Source organism: Bubalus kerabau, chromosome 1, assembly GCF_029407905.1.
Source record: "Bubalus kerabau isolate K-KA32 ecotype Philippines breed swamp buffalo chromosome 1, PCC_UOA_SB_1v2, whole genome shotgun sequence".
Classification (NCBI taxonomy): Eukaryota; Metazoa; Chordata; class Mammalia; order Artiodactyla; family Bovidae; genus Bubalus; species Bubalus kerabau.
In genome coordinates, this window is record NC_073624.1 from 78,846,955 (window position 1) to 78,865,487 (window position 18,533).

The 18,533-nt window shown below is 41.8% G+C and overlaps 1 protein-coding gene across 1 annotated transcript in view; it reads left to right on the top strand.

The window, feature by feature from the left end:
- Nucleotides 1–18,533, top strand: part of MYRFL (myelin regulatory factor like) — a 121,249-nt gene that overhangs the window by 39,006 nt on the left and 63,710 nt on the right. Inside the window, exons 3-6 of the mRNA XM_055580380.1 lie at nucleotides 6,871–6,938; nucleotides 7,038–7,290; nucleotides 8,375–8,466; nucleotides 14,574–14,724. Coding sequence (XP_055436355.1) covers nucleotides 6,871–6,938; nucleotides 7,038–7,290; nucleotides 8,375–8,466; nucleotides 14,574–14,724 — 564 coding nt within the window. The remainder of the gene's footprint in view (nucleotides 1–6,870; nucleotides 6,939–7,037; nucleotides 7,291–8,374; nucleotides 8,467–14,573; nucleotides 14,725–18,533) is intronic.

Genomic DNA, 18,533 nt, shown 5'->3' on the forward strand with positions numbered 1-18,533 from the left:
ACCCCAAATGCTGAGTCTAAATCTGCTTTTTTACCAGGATCCCTGTGGGATTCACATACACATTACAGTTTGAGAGGCCCTACTTAAGGTCACATGCATATATGTCCTTCCCCACCACATCGCAAGACCCAAACCAAGTAATACAGTCTGGTTTGAATGTGTTCAAGGAGGTAGATGGCACACCAAGCTTTAGGCTGGCCTCGAGATGCTGCTGAAGGGTAAGAGGGAACTAAATGGGGGCACTGAGGTGACACCCAATCACAGATTTCCACGGGTGACTCCATAGGAGAGGAACTTACAGACATATTGGGCCCACGAAGAAGCAATGCCTGGTTTCATGTCATTTCATTCTAATGGTTGAGTTTAAGCATCTGGTATTCTGGGTTTCGCTTTGTTGTTGTTGTTTACCCACTAAGTTGTGTCCAACTCTGCGATCCCATAGACTATAGCCCACCAGGCTCCTCTGTTCATGGAATTCTCCAGGCAAGAATACAGGAGTGGGTTGCCATTTCCTTCTCCAGGGGATCTTCCCAACCCAGGGATTGAACCCATGTCTCCTGCATTGCAGGCAGATTCTTTACTGCTGAGCCACCAGGGAAGCCCAGGTTTCACTTTGGACTTGGCTTATTGGAGTTGGATGGCAAAGCAAGTTAGGAGTCAATGACCAGCTGCATGTTTTAGTTCCGCCACTGGTATAGTGGGGCTGATAAACTCTTCACTGTGATGTTGTGAAAGAGAGTGAGATAGTCTGTGTAATCCTGTGAGATGAGTGTTTTAAAGGCTGGGTTCATCGACCAGTTTGATTTCTGGGTTCAAACGGATGCAGTAGGAGAAAAGCTAAACAGAATCTTGAGCGAAAGTATTACCAGTGACTTATCAATTCTAAAGATATTGGTAAAAAATGAAATAACCTACGGTAAAGAGTTTAAGATATTTAAATATCTGTATCGAAAAACACCATATTCTTTTTTTAAAAAATTATGTATTTATTTTTGGCTGTGCTGGGTCTTTGTTGCTGTGCTCTAGTTGCGAGCATGGGCTTCTCTTGTTGCAGAGCACCGGCTCCAGGCACATAGGCTTCAGCAGTTGCAGCTCCAGGGCTCTAGAACACAGGATCAGTGGTTGTGTGCATGGACTTAGTTGCTTTGCATCATGTGAGATGTTCCCAGATTAGGGATCAAACTCGTCTCTTTCATTGGCAGGCAGATTCTTTACCACTGAGCCACCAGAGAAGCCCAACACCTTGATCTCTTAGAGCATAAACTCTGATGCTATATCTTTTGACTCCAGTTTGACTGGTTGCCAGATGAATAATCTCAGGTAAATTACTTAACCTCATCAAGTCTCAGTTTCATTGTCTGGGGGTTAGGGGCAAAAATAGTCATAGCAGACATTAGATGGGGCAACACTTGTAAAGGGTTAGCTCAGTGACTGGACCAGAGTAGGTCCTCTCTAAAGGTTGTCTATTTCTCAAGCAGCAGGAGAGTGGTGAGAGGGTTAGGGTCTTTGCAGTTTGCCAAGATAGGGCTGAAGAAGAGGGGTGGCAGCTTGCTTGTCTTTTTTTTTTTTTTTTTTAATTGTAGGATAGTTGCTTTGCACCTTGCTTTTCTTGCTTCCACTGCCCTGTCATAAAATGATTTTTGGGGGCAACTTTATCTGGTGATGACATTTCTGCCAAGGCCCTTTCCCATCCCAGCTTCCAGGTGGTGGGTACCAAGCTTGATCAAATATTTATTTATTAAGTGCCTACTACATGCTTACCAGTGGGCACTATGCAGGAGACACACACACACACGCACGCACACACACACACACACACAGTATTAAGACATGGACTTCCCTGGTGGCTCGGATGTTAAGGAGTCTGCCTGCAACACGGGAGACCCCGGTTCAATCCCTGGGTCAGAAAGATCCTCTGGAGAAGGAAATGGCAACCCATTCCAGTATTCTTGCCTGGAAAATCCAATGGATGGAGGAGCCTGGCAGGCTACAGTCCATGGGGTTGCAGAGTCGGACACGACTGAGTGACTTGACTTCTACATGCTTGCCAGTGGGCACAATGCAGGAGACACACACACACACACACACAGAGTGTTAAGACATGCTCGTAAGTGAATGTCTGTGTGGGAGGACATGAATCATACACGTGAAAATCTGGAGAAAATACTTTCAGTAACAGCAATCTTTGTAATTCCATGATGGGGTACAACAGTAAACAAAACAATGAAGTTCCTGCTGACAGTTTACCGAGGGCAATGTGGCAAAGCAGTCTGCCCTGCAGGGCACCCAGGCGTTTCTCTTTGATTTAGTGGTGTGTGGTTGTAATGACAAATAGCAGATTGACTTTCTGTGGGTTTAAGTATTGCTTTTTTAAATTCTCAGAAGACAATGCATTTCCTTATTGCCTGCTCCTGGGGAGAGCTCTTCCTATGCCTTCAGCATTCACTCTTAGTGCTCCAAGGTCATTACGGACTCCAGTGGGAAGAGAAAGACAGTGACGTATTGTATAAAGTCATTCAGTAAGATGAAGAAAAGGAAGTGTAGGGTAGGAGAGTGGAATGCAAGGGGTGGGGGAAGACTACCAGGTTAGACTGGTGGTCAGGAAAACTCTCTTGATATATGAAATTATATATACACACATGTTTATGACCATATATCAGGTAAAAAGCAGTAATTCATATTTATTAAGCAATAACTCTGTACAGGGCACTCTGCTGAGGTGATGTCACTGTGCAATAGAGCTTTAGAGAAGGTGCAATTGGTATGTGAAGGTATTGGGCGGAGTCACTGGAGAAAACTGAGGACTGGATTGTAGAATTGTGAATAGTCCCAGCTGGGTGTTCATGGGAAGCCCATGTTTTTTCTTTTTTGGGCTTTACCACAGGGCACGAGGAATCTTATTTCCCTCACCAGGGATCAAACCCATGCCCACTGATGTGGAAGCTCATGTCTTAACCACTGGACCGCCAGGAAGTCCCAGGAAGCCCACATCTTAGTACTGTAAGTCCTGCCTAGTGTCTAGTAGAGTCATGAGCACATACTAGGCACTCAGTAAATGCTTAATCCAGCCTGGCTGCAACCTGAAAGGAATCCTGGCTGCTTTGGAGGCAGCATGCAGATATCCTGGATGTGCTAACTTCAACCAGCTCAAGAGAACATCTATTTTGCACTCCTTTTAATTTGCATGGCTTTCAATCCTCAGGAGACCACACTTTGCCATTTATTGTATTATTATTGAATGAGTCTCTTTACTTTTTAGGTCTATTTTAGCTGTTATTCATGAAATCACTTCTGCCTTCCCATACACATATTCTTTCTCCATTAACTTTCAACTTATCAGAGTCTTTAAAGTGTTTCTTGCAGGCAACATATAGTTGGGCCTTGCGTTTTAAAAATCCATTCTTCCAATATCTTCCCTTTAATGGGAGTATATAATCCATTAACCTTTAATGCAATTATTGATATTGCATTTAATTCTTTGTTATTGAACGGGAGCCACTTTATTATTTGTCTTTTAAAAAATCTCTTCTACTTTTATTTCTCTGTAAGACATATTGATGGCTCATGATTCAGCCACACATTTGGCCAGGGATTTTACAAAGAATTTAGGGTTTCCCCTCTCTGTATCCCTCTTTCCCAAGATTTCCCTTTCACTTTCAGCAGCTATGTTTGCCCCCAACTCTGTTCTCTGATTCTTCAGTCCTGAAAGACTGTGGGTTTCTATTGGAGTTTTGGTGCCTCTGACAGTAAAGAATCTGCCTGCATTGTGGCAGACTAGGGTTTGATCCCTGGGTCAGGTAGATCCCCTGGAGAAGGAAATGGCAACCCACTCCAGGATTCTTCCCAGGAAAATGCCATGGACAGAGAAACCTGGCGACTAACACACACTGGAGTTTTAGCTGTTCAACTGGCCCTAAGGCTAAAAGCTGTAAATAGACAGCTCACCCTATGCCATTACTTTCTTCTAAGTTTCAGAACTCCTCCAAAATCTTCTTCCCTTTGTCTACTTTTCAGTATTTTTCAGGTATATGTATGAGTGTGTGCTTAGTTGCTCAGTTGTGTCTGACTCTTTGTGACCCTCTGGACTGTAGCCCACCAGGCTCCAGAGTCAAAGCTATGGTTTTTCTAGTAGTCATGTACAGATGTGTGAGTTGGACCATAAAAAAGATGATAAAGAAGGCTGAGTGCTGAATAATTGATGCTTTCAAATTGTGATGCTGGAGAGGACTCTTGAGAGTCCTTTGGATTGCAAGTAGATCAAACCAGTCAATCCTAAAGGAAATCAACCCTGAATACTCATGGGAAGGAGTGATGCTGAAGCTGAAGCTCCAATACTTTGGCCACCTGATGCGAAGAGATGACTCCTTGGAAAAGACCCTGATGCTGGGAAAGATTAAGGGCAGGAGGAGAAGGGGACAACAGAGGATAAGATGGTTGGATGGCATCATCTACTCAATGGACATGAGTTTGAGCAAGCTCCAGGAGATGATGAAGAACAGGAAAGCCTGGCGTGTTGCAGTCCATGGGGTCACAAAGAGTCAGACACAACTAAGCAACTGAAAAACAACAACTATATATATATAAAATTTTCCAGAGTTGATATTTTTATCTTTGGGAGAGTCAAGTCTGGTCGGAGCTTACCAGTCTTATCAGATGTAGAAGAACTCTTTGTGATTCTTTTGCATTCCTTTTGAATTTAGTTGTCTGTTCTGTCTTTAATGGTTAAGGCTCTCTGAAAAATGTCTGGTCTTTTATTGCTTTCTCCTGTTTAAGAAGTTATTTGGCAAACCATTATTCTTAAAGAATGAGTTTCACTATAGGGTGATCAGGCAAGGATTGGCCACTTTATTTCTTTTCAATTCCAAATCTCATTCCCCCCTCTCCTGTCCTGAAGACATTGAATTTTTTAGGGAGCAATCTTCTAATTTCTTACTGTGGGAAATCAGCTTGGTTGCTTGCAAAGCCAAGTTGAAGAAGGGTCTCACCTTTCAGCATTTAGACTTTTAATGAGTCCTTCCATTTTTGGTCCCAAAGCTCTACAATTTCCTGGGATCTGCTTCTCTGGAGAATAAAAATCTTTCCAATTTCTGTTGGGAAGATGGAGGTAGTTGCCAGACTATACAGGTTGGGGAAACTGATCTAAGGGTCCAGCTATTCCTTATTTAAACTTTCAATCAATTATTTCACTTTTATTTTTCATATTTTTATATACTTATTTGACTGCATAGGGTCTTGGTTGTGGCACACAGTATGGCATGAGGGCTCTTGAATTGTGGCACGTGGGCTTAGTTGCCCTGTGACATGTGGGATCTTAGCTCCCTGACCAGGGGTGGGGAACCTTCAGATTTGTAACCACTGGACCACCAGGGAAGTCCCACTTTTTTCACTTTTAGCTCCACCTTATCCCTGGATTCAGAGGCTGCTGGTGACATCAATGTTTTGGGCTTTGCTGGAGTTATATTCAACTTGGAAAAAGTCTTGTTAGCTCCTACATCCCCTCTGCCATCCCCAGGCAGTCTTGTTTTTGCCTTTCCCTTCTGCTAATTCAGTTACCATCTAACCTACTTCTGTCTGCCTCACTGTTATTGAAATATGGTCTGTTGTGGTCGCTACTCATGGACGCTATGTCCTTTCATGTTCGTGCTTCTTTATTCCTTTTTACTTCCATTTGGGTGGAGCTTTGGGAGGAAGGATAATGTATGTTCTCTCTTTCCTTATTAATAAAAATGAATAAACTATAAAGCACCGACTTGAGGAGAAAATATAGCTTTTCTATATTTTTTCTATATTATCTTTATAAAGACAGACTTCTGTCTTTATTCCCCTGGAGAAGGGAACAGCTACCCACTCCAGTATTCTGGCCTGGAGAATTCCATGGACTGTAGCAAATTGTCGGACACGACTGAGCAACTTTTACTTCTCTCTTTATTGCATGGGGTTGACATCTTAACTAAGAAAAACAGGATCGTTTACTTTCCAGCAGGGGACTCAGGTAGAAGACGGTGGTGCTTATACATCACTTAGAATCAGAGCCGCAAGAAACTTTTTGAACATAAAAGATAGGTTTGTGGTTTTTTACTTTTTTATAGACATTATCTTGTAATAACTTTTTTAAAAAAATTGGAGCATGATTGCTTTACAATGTTGTGTTGGTTTCTGCCACACAACAATGTGTATACATAAGTATACATATGTAGAGTTGTTTTTTTTTAACAGAAATTTTCACATTTTTTTTAGTGGTGGTACTCATTTTTTTAAAAAATAAAATTTTACTTTCACCTTAATATATAAAACAGAAAAAAGTTGTAATTTTTTCCCCTCTAGGTATTTACAATTTTTCTTTTATAAAACACCTGAACTCCTTCCAAGACCTTTAGGATTCCCCAGAGCACAGATGGAAAGCCAGGGCTTTAGTAGTGATATTTTATACTGCTTTGGCCCAACTTGGTGTAAGTGCTTTGAGAATGTCAAGAAGGAACGCTAATGTTAATTAAACTTTATTGAGTACTCATTGTGTTTGGGGTGTATGTTATGGGCTTTATACACAGTATCTCATCTAATTTTCACTATGATGCTCTGAAGAGGCATCATGATTATTCCCACTTTGTAGGTGAGGAAATGGAGGCCTGGAGAGTGTAAGTACTTGTTCATGGATACACAGGTACGCAGTGGAAGAGCTGGGATTCAAACCCAGGTCTGCTCGACTTGGAGCCCAGTCAACGCAACGCTGGGCGTGGTCTGGTGGGCTTTGGCCCCCAGGAGCACCTAGAACCCTCCCTGGGGGCTGCTGCACACACTACCAGTTTGTGACAAAAATATAATGATGAAATAGGTTACAACCAAAAAGCAACACCTGTCTCTCATCCTCAGGCAAGGCCAGCTCCCAGACACCCCACCCTATTCTGCATCAGATTCCTGCTCTCCTCCACAGGTCAAAGGTGAGTGTGGCACACCTCCCTCTCACATGCCTTGCACTTCTCTTCTCTTGGGCCCTGTGTGGTGAGAAAGAGGCCTCCCTCACTTGCGTGTTCCCCCAGGTGCATGCTGTCCGACTCTGACACCTACAGCCCGGGGGACACCAGCTGCCCTCCTCCATTCGGCAAATGCACCTGGGATTCTGCCTGCACACCAGTCGCACAGCTCGTCTGAAATGAGCAACTCTGGCCATCCCCACAGAGCCTTTCACAACTGCTACCCAGACGCCAGTCACCTCATGAGCCCCCTGGACCAGTCTGTGTCTGGGGGAATTGGTTGTTCTTACCATCAGCAGCCTCTGTGCCACAGTCCTGGGTAAAGGGCTTAGTTTACTTGTTTGTCTTCTTTTTTTATTATTTTTAAATTAATTTTTGAAAATTTATTTTTTAATTGAAGGATAATTGCTTTACAGAATTGTGTTGATTTCTTACATTACCATATGTAAAGTAGATAGAATTTGCTGTAGGACTCAGGGAACTCAAACCGGGACTCTTTAACAACCTAGAGGGGTGGGATGGGGAGGAAGGTAGAGGGAGGTTCAAGAGGGAGGGGACATATGTATACCTATGGCTGATTCATGCTGATGTTTGTAGATACTTGGTTTTCAAAGTCCAGCCAGCCCCTCTCCCCAGTGCTGGTGGAATGAACTGTATAGTCCTTTCCAGAAGATGGCAGTGTTGAGACACATATCAGATACCCAGTACCCTTGGCTTTAGAAGAGTTTTTAAATAACAATCCACCGAACCCAAGTGTGATGGAAAGTCAAAATGTCAGAAATGTAGAGGGATAATTCTGGGTGAATGAGAAAGCACTCTTTGCGTTTGCAGCCTCAGCTAGACCACTCAAGTAGTTTGTGACAGCTCTCTGAAACTCACGTGTCAATTGTCTTTCAATCAGTATTCACGTATCAGTCAATATTCTTTCTTCCTTGTTCCCTTCTGTTCCTCCTTCCCTCTCTTTCATTCCTTCCTCTGGATCTAGAGGATGATCAAAAGAGTAAAGGCCATCAAATATTGTGACAAAATTCCACGTGAAAAACACTTTCAGATGAAAAACAATTTCAGGTGTAAAATGTACACTTAAATTTTAAGTTATCTTCTGTCTTCTGACTTGGTTTCTGCCTTTGGAAATGTTGTCTGTTTATTTTTTCAAATACAGGAATCCCAGATCCATTGGATAATGGAAAACTAAGTTCAGACTAGTAAAGCTCGTGGAATAGGAGCTTGCTCCATCCACTCCATGTATCAACCTGGTATTACAGACTAGTAGGACACAAGAAACTTTAACTAGAATTAGCCTTAGGAAGGTCAAGAGCACAGTCCTGGGAAATTTAATCTGATTTAATGTGACATGGAGAGCAAAGAAAAATCCTAACCTTATTTTGGGTTCTTGATTCTAGAGTCTCATTGCCACCAACCAAGAAGAGAAAGTGCACACAAATGCTGGAGGACTCCGGGGACTGTCACGTGTGGACCCACCACTCCAGACCCAGTGAGCCAACCCAGGGCCCCTTGCTACCATTAAATAAGGGATTTTTACCAGCCTTGGAGTAGCCCTAAAAATAATTTTCTCTCTCGTAGAAGGGCGATGATATGCTCTGGGAGTTTATTTCTTCCATTTTCATACTTCTATTTATTTATTTATATTTTGACTATGCTGGGTCTTCGTTGCTATGCGGGCTTTTCTCTAGCTGTGGTGAGCAGGGGCCTCCCCTGTTACAGAGCACAGGCTCCAGAGTGCTTGGGCTTCAGTAGTTGTGGCTCCTGGGCTCTAGAGCACGGGTTTAGTATTTGTGGCACATGGGCTTAATTGCTCCACGGCATGTGGGATCTTCCTGGACCAGGGATGGAACCTGTGTCTCCTGAATTGGCAGGCGGATTCTTCAACACTGAGCCACCAGGGAAATCCTATTTTTTCCTTCTTGATGTAATGTTTCATGCAGTCTTAGGTGGGGTCATACAGGTGCTCCTGGGAGAAGATGCCACTGTCTCTCTCTGGCAGAGATGAGATGCTGGTCCTTTCAGTTCTGGGGGCAGTTGTGTCTTGGAGGACCCGGGCTCTAGGCCTGGGGAGGCCGTGCAGTTTGGCTGCACCTGAAGAGCCTGCTGGTGTGCTCAGCGCTTCGTTCAGTGGGATCCTTCTCAACACAGATGTGCACGCACATACCACAGGGATCTTAGTAATATGCAGATGCTCAGGTTCAGTGCGTGTGAGGTGTGGGCTGAAATTCTGCGTTCCTAACAAGCTCCTGGGCAATGCTGCTGCTGGCTCATGGAAAGGAAATTACTGGGAGAAGCAGGACTTGAGAGGATTTCTCCAGGGGAGCAAGAAGGGAGAGAGTTGAGCTTCCTTAGCACTTGCTTCCAATTAGCAGATTCCCAGTAGATCTTTGACATTTTGTAAAATCCCCTGGAGAAGGGCATGGCAACCCACTCAGTACACTTGCTTGGGAAATCCCATGGACAGAGGAGCCTGGAGGGCTACAGTCCATGGGGGTTGCAAAAGAGTAGGACATGACTGAGCGACTAAAACAACAAAAACCATTTTAGAAGTCTTTTAGCCAGGTTATATGATGCCCAAGTGGTCAGCCCACCTCATTCTTTGTCTTATATATCACATGCCACATCATGTTTTGAGCTTGGGGACCTGACCAAATTGAGAACAAGCTGAAGTTTTTGAGCCTGAAGCCTTGAACTTCTGAATTTCTGGAGCACGTGCTATGACACTTATTAGGGGAAAGGACACTATTCCATGCCAATCTTACCACCCACTGTGAATAATTAACGTAGGCAGTGTGAACAGTGCCCCCAGTTCAGGATACCAAGTCACATCTCTTTTAGTCCTAATCATCAGTTTGGCCAGAAGTCCAAGATTTTCCTCTTAAGGCTCCCCTGCAACTATTGTCTCCACACTCCAGAGGTTTATGCTGCCCAGACAGGAGGTGCCCGTGGCCTTCTCGCCTGCTCAGGTGAGAAAACTGCTGCCTTTGCCTTTCACAGCCACATGATGAGAATTGGTCCTCTGAGTCCCATGGAGCCTGCTGGTTTGTTCAGGGACATCTGGCCTCAGCTCCATCATGGGCTGTGGGAGTCCTTCACTGAATGATGACTTCACTTGGCCAAGTCCCACACATCAGCACTCCCTGGACGTGCTGTGGTAGTACTGCCCCGGGCATCCAGCCATCATATAAAGCAAACCTCTACTGCCTTCTTGTCTTTTGCATGGTCCCATCATGGCCTGCAGCTGCCTTGATTTTTCTATTCAACCTTAGAAACACAGAATGCTAATTAAAGCCTGTTTCTGAATAATATAGAGCTCTCCATCTACCTTCCTATGCATGGTTACTCTAATTTCTTCAAGGATCCTTGCATACTGCCTGCTGCTTATTTATGCTTCTTAAACACAAAAGCTGAGTAAATTTCTAACCAGATGAGAGGACCATCTGTTCACTCTCCCACAGATACACCAGCTCACTGAGAGTACTTTGGGTAAGTCACCCAAACCTTCCAAGAGCTTTCTCATAAGCTAGATTGCTACTCAAATTCTCCTGGCCATTTCAGAAGTAAGCTCCATCCTGTGATGATGGTCTGCAGCCTGTCCCTAGGGAGGGCATTGATGTGTCTGTCACTCTCTCTAGAGAATGGTCATAGAGAAGTAACTGGAATGTCCCAGCACATCAGAAGTCTTGCATTCCTTATTTAAATCCTATTCAAAGGTCCCTGAAAAGCCTTCTAAAGATAATCAGCTCCAGATAGCAATTCCAGAATGAAAATGAGCAGGTTCCCAGGGGAATGAAAAAAAAAAAAACACTTAATTCAAATGCTATGCTTTCAGCAGAAGTTTTCCACTGGGGAACTCATATTTGTTGTTGCAGAGACCAAGAGTTTTACAAAGGTCCTGGAGAAATGGCATATGGGGAAGGGAAGGAGGAGCTAGTTTTACAGACAGGATTTTTGATGGGGGAAGATGTCCTAAATCAATCAGTAAGGTTTTTCTGCTGAATTTCTTCTCAGAAGTTCATGTTGGTCAAGGGTTCCAAGATGCCCATTTATTGGGTTCACAATGTAGAATTACTGGGTTGCTGGAGGCAGATGTAAAAACTTGCTTAGAGAGAGAGTAGGTGTTGGGCAGGCTTCTGCCAGCTGGTTCCTGGCCCCACATGGTCTGGACCCCGAATATGAGAGGATTCCTGGTCCTATCTGATGAAAATTCTAAATACAAGAGAGCTCATGGCCCTATATGGCTTAAACTTCAAATGCATGAGTGTTTTTTAACCCCAGAGTCATGGTCATTAGTCCACAGAGAAAGAATTTCCAGTGTAGAATCAGGAAAAGTACCTGTCTCATGTCTCCAGGAATCATGGACTTTTCAAGCCTGACTTTCTTGATTATCACATAAGAATCATAATTTCTATTTCACCAAGAGTTTAAAAAAAAAAAGTAACATAGGGACTTCCCTGGTGGCCCAGTGGTTGAGACTGCACTTCTGCTGCAGGGGGCTCAGGCTTGATTGGGAAACTAAGATCCCACATGCAGCACAGCAAAAAAAAAAAAAAAAAAAAAAAGTCAAAGAAAATATTTTGAAAGACATTCAGATGCAAGCTGTGAGTTTTCTCCCAAAAGTTGAGACTTTGCTGCCTTCACACTTCTGCTTCTCTCTTCTGTTACATTTCTCAAGAGTTCCTCAGGGCAGCATGAAGAGAAATTTTGAATCCATCTGTTCCAGGTAACAGTTGTGACATTGAATGAGTGTTTCAGGTCTTTGAACCCCAATTTCTACATTCGTTAAATGGGATTAAGAATCCTTACCTTGTAATCAGTTTATAAATCTCTTTGGCTACATCTACTGAAACATATCCAATGGTTCAGTGATTCCCCTTCTAGGAATACACCGAAAAGAAGTATATACATATGCCCACTGACAGTCCCCACAGACATTCATACTAGCTTTAGTTATAATAATCACAAATGGAACACTATACAGCAAGAAAAATGAATGAACTACTATCGTTTGCAACAATGATGAATGATCTCATAAGCACTGTTGGTTAAAAGAAGCCAATACCCAAGAGTACATATGATATTACATAATTTCTATAAACTTCTCTATGGCATTGGATCAGAACAGTGATTATTCTTGAGCAAGAGAAAGTAGTAACCAGGAGAGAGCATGAACGTGTCTTTTAGAGTGCTGAAAGTATCCTATTTCTTGATCTAGAGGTAGTTACCCAGTATAACTCATTTTATTAAAAAGTATCAAAGTGTGTACTAATGATCTGTGCACTCTTTTTCACGAATATTATACTTCAATAAGGGCTTCCTGGGTGGCACTAGTAGTAAAGAACCCGCTGCCCCCTGCCCACCCTCCCTGTCAGCACCTAGAGGGGTAGAGCTGACCTTTGACTGCTTCCCCTGTCACCTTACTGCCGTACTTGAGTAGGGAAGGGTCTGAGTTAGGTATGCACTCAGGCCCACCACATGATTTCACATCAGACAGAGTTACCATGGAGGCCAAGAAAGAAGTATTTGCTAAAGCTTCTTTGGAATAACTGAGTCACCTGAGAAAAACGAGTACATGTGATAATGACGGTGCTGCCAAGACTAACCAAAGGCACCATTGTTTAAAGTCTCTGGAGGCAGACACTGTGCTCAACGCTTACAGATATGACTCACTGAATTCCTTCAGCAGTTCTGAGAGGCATCATATTGTTACATTTTGCAGGTGAAGCAACTGAAGCCTAGAGATGTTAGACCACTTCCTAATTGGCCAGTGAATGTAGAGTTGTGATTCAAACCCAGTTCCATATGGTTCCAAACTCCAAGCTCTTGAACTTCCTTTATCCACTCTCCACTGCAGGAGGGAGAAAGGAAAGATGGAAGAACTAGCTTCTCCCTTTCTTTGAACTTGGTATGAACAGGAGAACCACGGAAGGTTTTTTGTTTGTTTTGAAAAGTTTAAGACAGGTAACTCTTGGAGAAGTGAGGACATGAAGAACTCCGAGGACTGCTGACCTTATGTCTTCTTAGCTGGGAAAAAGTTTTTCAGGATTTTGAGAAAATCTTTTTCTGAAATGGTTGTATACAAAACTCAAAAAATAGATGTTCTGCTTAGGTGACATATAATAGTGATATCTCATGAAAAACACAGTTTCTGGGACATTTGGGATACAAAGCAAACTGAAGTAGCTCTGCTAGTTATTTAAGAAGTCATCAATAAAAAGTATAAAGAAAGACGGAACAGTGAGTGGGCTAAGTGCACGTTGTATAGAAGGTGGTGTTATATCTTGACTTGTTGCTTATAGCCATCACCAGTTTTTATGTACACACACTATTTCCCTTTCACTCCTGGTATGAGGCATGAGTGATGGTAGGGAGCTCACAGAAAAGGGAAACAGCAAGCATCTTAATAGGATTTACATAAAATTTTTCTGTGGTTGAATCAGAAGTTTTGGAGGCATATTCAAATTAGACAAACAACTTGCAAGGATTATGCAAAACTAGAAGCTTATACATGCGATATTGCTGTCATTGGACCATTTTTGATATACAGAAGAAGCAGTTTCATATAGTTAATACTAACTTCTAACAAAGTATTCTCTGCTAATTTATCTTGGTTTTAATATTAGCTTCTAAAAGTGCTTTCACTTGTGTTATGATATTCTGCTTGTGTGTTGCTGTAAGATGGGCAGGACACCTGTTTTAATTTCTGTTTTGCAGTTGAAGGAAGTAAGACACTAAGCAAATAAATAACTTAAAAAAGCTAGACCACAGAATCTTGGTGTCACAAGGGACCTGTAACAAATTAGAATGTATTCGTTGTAAAGAGCAAAAAGAAAGAAGCAAAGGACAAAACCAATTTAAAAACAAACCCTTAAACTACCTGATGCAGCAACCAAACAAAAAATCAAAATGAGGGGCTTTATTGGCTCCTGTAACCCAAGATCTAGTACTGGATGCCAGAACTCAAACTATGCCATTGGGACTGGGTGTGTTCATTCTCAACTCTACCTTCTGCTGTGCTGGTTCATTTCCAGACAGGCTTTTCTCTCTTGTCCCAAAATGGTGCCAGCAGTTTTGGGGGATGTGTCTTAGATTCATACCTCATGGAAAAGAGTCAGCATCTTTGAACCCATCTCCCCTAAAGCACAGAGACCCACGTTTCTTGGATTGAATTAGGCCATGTATGTACAATTACTGATGCAAATAGTGAATGCTGTAGTTCTATTGATTAAGCCTGGGTTCCCTACCCTCTTCAGGCTGGGAATGGACTTCACCAAACTCCACCTCTTCGGACTGGAAATGGAATTCACTAGAACCAGACAGACTGGGAATGAAGAGATGCCATATCAGAAGTAGAGTAGATAGACACTGAGGGCAATGATTCCAACAAGTGCTCACCTTGGCACCTTAGAATCACTGACCCAAGCTGCTCAGTTTACAGATGAGGAAAGAAACCTAGCCACATGCCCCCTGCTTCCCAACACTTGTCATTCCCCACAGGGTCACTCTGCCTCATACATGGACTATGCATTTGCTCCATGCAGCTGTCTAAGAAAAACAGCCTCCGAGGGAAGATCTAACATACCAATTTCTTTGCAGTGACAGGTAGGAGTCACAGCATCGAAGTGCAAGACCTTGACAGTGAGAGACAGAACATGATGCTTGCGGACCAGCCCTCTCCTGCTTTGAAGTGGCAGCCATACCGAAGTGTTCCTTGGCACAGCTTATTAAACAGTCAATATGAAAAACTGTAAGTGGCCTTAGGAACCCCTATGGTTGACTGGAGAGCAAGCCAGGGCTAACTCTCAAGACTAAATCCAAGTATTTGGGCTTTGATGCTACCTCTGATCAAATGGAATTTGTCAGTGAGAAAGTGTGTCTTACTCCTTATATTTTGCATTTTAACAATAAACAGTTTTGGTCTTCAAGAATCCAGATTTGTAATTCTAACTCATAATTTACCCACTAAATGATGGAGGGAGAATCTTTTTAAGATCAAATGCCCAGTTTAAACTAAAAGCTGGAAAATGGAGATTTCCCAAATCACTAATATTTAATCCTGCAATTAAAAATGTCATAGAATTATTTTGGGGGGCATATTAAATTGTTAGCTCCCCCAGCATCAATGTTGCAATTCAGTACTGTCAGTTTATTGCCAATATAGCCTGTAGTGATCATAGTTGAGGGTGGCTTTATATTAAGAGACTGAAATCAAACCATACAAAACATTCTTAAACTAGAAAATTTTCATCCTATTCTTATAACATTATAGTTTCAAGAAACAAATGTAGACTTATGCACTATTGCTCTTAAAGATCTTTTAAGCCTTCTCTTTATTCCTTAGGATATAATTTACTTACCCAGCTCTTCTAGAATTTTCACTGATTGTAAATGCCTTCTTGAAACACTAAAGTGTGTTAATGGGTAAAGAATATGATTTTCAATTAATAAATATAATATGAAATGAGAAATGCTGGGCTACAAACTTGAGGGTCTTCAAGGTATTTTTCAAACTCCAAATAATTTTTTATTTTCTATATTTTTATTGGAGTACAGTTGCTTATAGTTTCAATTGTACAGCAAAGTAAATCCGCTCTTCTTATCCATATATCCCTCTTCTTTGGGTTTCCTTCCCATTTAGGTCACCACATGGCATTGACTGGAGTTCCCTGTGCTATACAGGACCTTCTCATTAGTTTTCTATCTTATACGTAGTGTCAGTAATGTATATATGTTAATCCCAACAGTTTTTTAAGAGCAAAACTTATCACTTGGAATTTTATGTTGGATGAACTAGAAGGAAGAAATCTGTTCCTTAAAATCTGAGAAGTTAGACTTTGGGACTCAATGTGTTTAACAGGAGACAAGAAGAAGCAAGTTGCTAGTTGTATCACTGAAATGTCGCAACTTGTATCTTTGCTGCTGTGTGCAACAGAAAAAGAAAAGAAGGATCCAAAGGTCCCGGTTTTGAGTCAGACTTCATTTAATGGTTTTGGGGGTGTTGTTCCATATAGTGTCTTACGTATGAATACCCAGGTATGAAACTGTCACACATAAGCAGAGTATTTTAATCAAAACCTGTAATGCTTCCTAGTCTGTAATGGATCTGAGTTGATCAAGTTTTCAAGGTAACTGTTATCTCTTTTCTTACTTGAGTAGGTTTTTTTAAGTTTATCTGAGCAGTCAATCTATGCTTCACTGATCTGGGGAAAAGAACAAAAAGATACATGCATAGTATCAACTCAAAGATGTAGAAGCAGATTTATTTTGAATGCTTAGGTGGGCTGCAGTCCATGGGGTCTCTAAGAGTCGGACACGTGAGCAACTTCACTTTCACTTTTCACTTCGATGCATTGGAGAAGGCAATGACAACCCACTCCAGTGTTCTTGCCTGGAGAATCCCAGGGACGGGGGAGCCTGGTGGGCTGCCGTCTATGGGGTCGCACAGAGTCGGACACGACTGAAGTGACTTAGCAGCAGCAGAAGCAGCCATAATTCACTTTTCTTAAGCAAAAAAGATAGGCAATATTCATCTGGATTACAACTCAGGAAGTCTTAAATTCACTACTCACATTGCTGAGATGGAAAATCACTTGCCTCTGCTTAGATTAGTAGATCTAACTCGTTACAAAAGCATAATTTTTCTAAATAACCTGAAAGTTATAAAGTTAGGGGATTAAAATTTTATTACATTTTTTGAATGATATTTACAGCTTGTGTTAAAGACCTTTAAAAAGGCCAGTTTAGTTTATTTTATAATTAACTTTTGATATCAAAAGCAGAATCGCTACTCTTAGGTAAATAGAATAATTTTTATAATCAGACTTTTTTTAAGATTCAGAATACTCTTCAACTGTATAATTTTTATGGGTTGATATAGTGTCTGCTTACAGCTGTCTTTAAATTTCAGGCTAATGCTCATATCTGAGCTGCAAATCTTACCTTTTTTCTTCAGAGTTTTTGACAGTGAAACATAGAAGATCACACACAAAAATGTTTCCTTTGTTTTTTTTCCTTAATCAAAACTGTTCTTACTACCCTCTGTAGTCAAATCTATACAATTCACTCCATCTAGCCTTTTGACAAGCAAATTACCTGAGTAATTTGCTGAGTCAGTATAAAGTTTATACTGAAATGAGTCAGTATAAGTTCCAGATGTCTTAAAATACCTGCTTTTTATCGCACCCTTCATTCAGTGGATTTTCCCATTGCTGCTAGAGGGTGCTGTGACTGTGGGGCCTTTCATCAGTTCGTGCTCCTGTTCAGTCACTCAGTCCTGTCTGACTCTTCACGATGCCATGAGCCCCCCAGGCTCCTCTTTCCATGGAGTTTTCTGGGCAAGAATACTGGAGTGAGTTGCCACCTCCTCCTCCAGGAGATCTTCCCAACCCAGGGATAGAACACATGTCTCCTGCATCTCTTGCATTGGCAGGCAGATTCTTTACCACTGTGCCACCTGAGAAGACTTTGAGTGTAATCAGTGACCTAGTTACTTGATCCATTCGGTGAGGTGCTTAGCTTGCCAAGAACATGAATACTGTTTTCCCAAGAGACCCATTCATATTTCTGTCACTGAAATTAGAAAAAAATTTAGAAAGTCTGCATTGTTCATTAAATGGCAGCCATCCAAACTGAGATCCCAGGAAGCAAAGATCCACATAGTAGCAGAGAGCTAGCAAAGCAGGAAGTACTGCCATCTCTGTGTGTTGTTCTAGGAAGGAGCTCTTTTCCTGAGGAACATTTAGGAAACCTGATGCATTAAAAATTATGTTTCATATCTACAACACACAGAAAAAATTACCAAAATTTTCAACTTTTATGTTCTCTTTTCTACTTGATAATGTTGCATGTTTAATAGGTTTTATTTTTATTAACATTAAAAAGTATTTAATCAAGCATATAATACACAAGGACTTCCTAGGTAGTGCTAGTGGTAAAGAACCCACCTGCGGGACCTAAGAGATGTGGATTTGATCCCTGGGTTGGGAAGATCCCCTGGTGGAGGGCATGGCAACCCACTCCAGTAATCTTGCCTGGGGAATTCCACGGACAGAGGAGCCTGGCGAGCTACAGTCCGTAGAGCTGCAGAGAGTCGGACGCTACTGCAGCAAGTTAGCATGTACGTATATGTAAAGTATAGCTCTTGAACATGGTTTGATAAAACAAATAAAGCAAGAGTCTGATTAGCTAACCCACCGTCAACCTATTATTTTTTTTCTGCAGAAGTAAACAACATAGTAGGTATTCAGTGCTATGATCAGATCAAAAGGATAAAAAGGAAATGGCCATACTTTAGTAAAAACATGTTTTCAATCAGTAGTTTGGCTCTGGTTAATCTGGTTGAAAGCTATTCCTGGTAGTTCTGACCAGTCTGCTTTTTTTTTCATCTGACTACCAGGAAGCTGAGTAGTCATTCATCTGAGGGACTATTTGAGTGTGGTGATGCTGATGAAATGAGAGATTTTTCTTAAGAAGGAAAAAAAGGAAATCTATCCCAGATATTTGATATGTCTGAGTAATATAGTAACTTCTCAACTTCTAACCAACGTCTTTCTATTG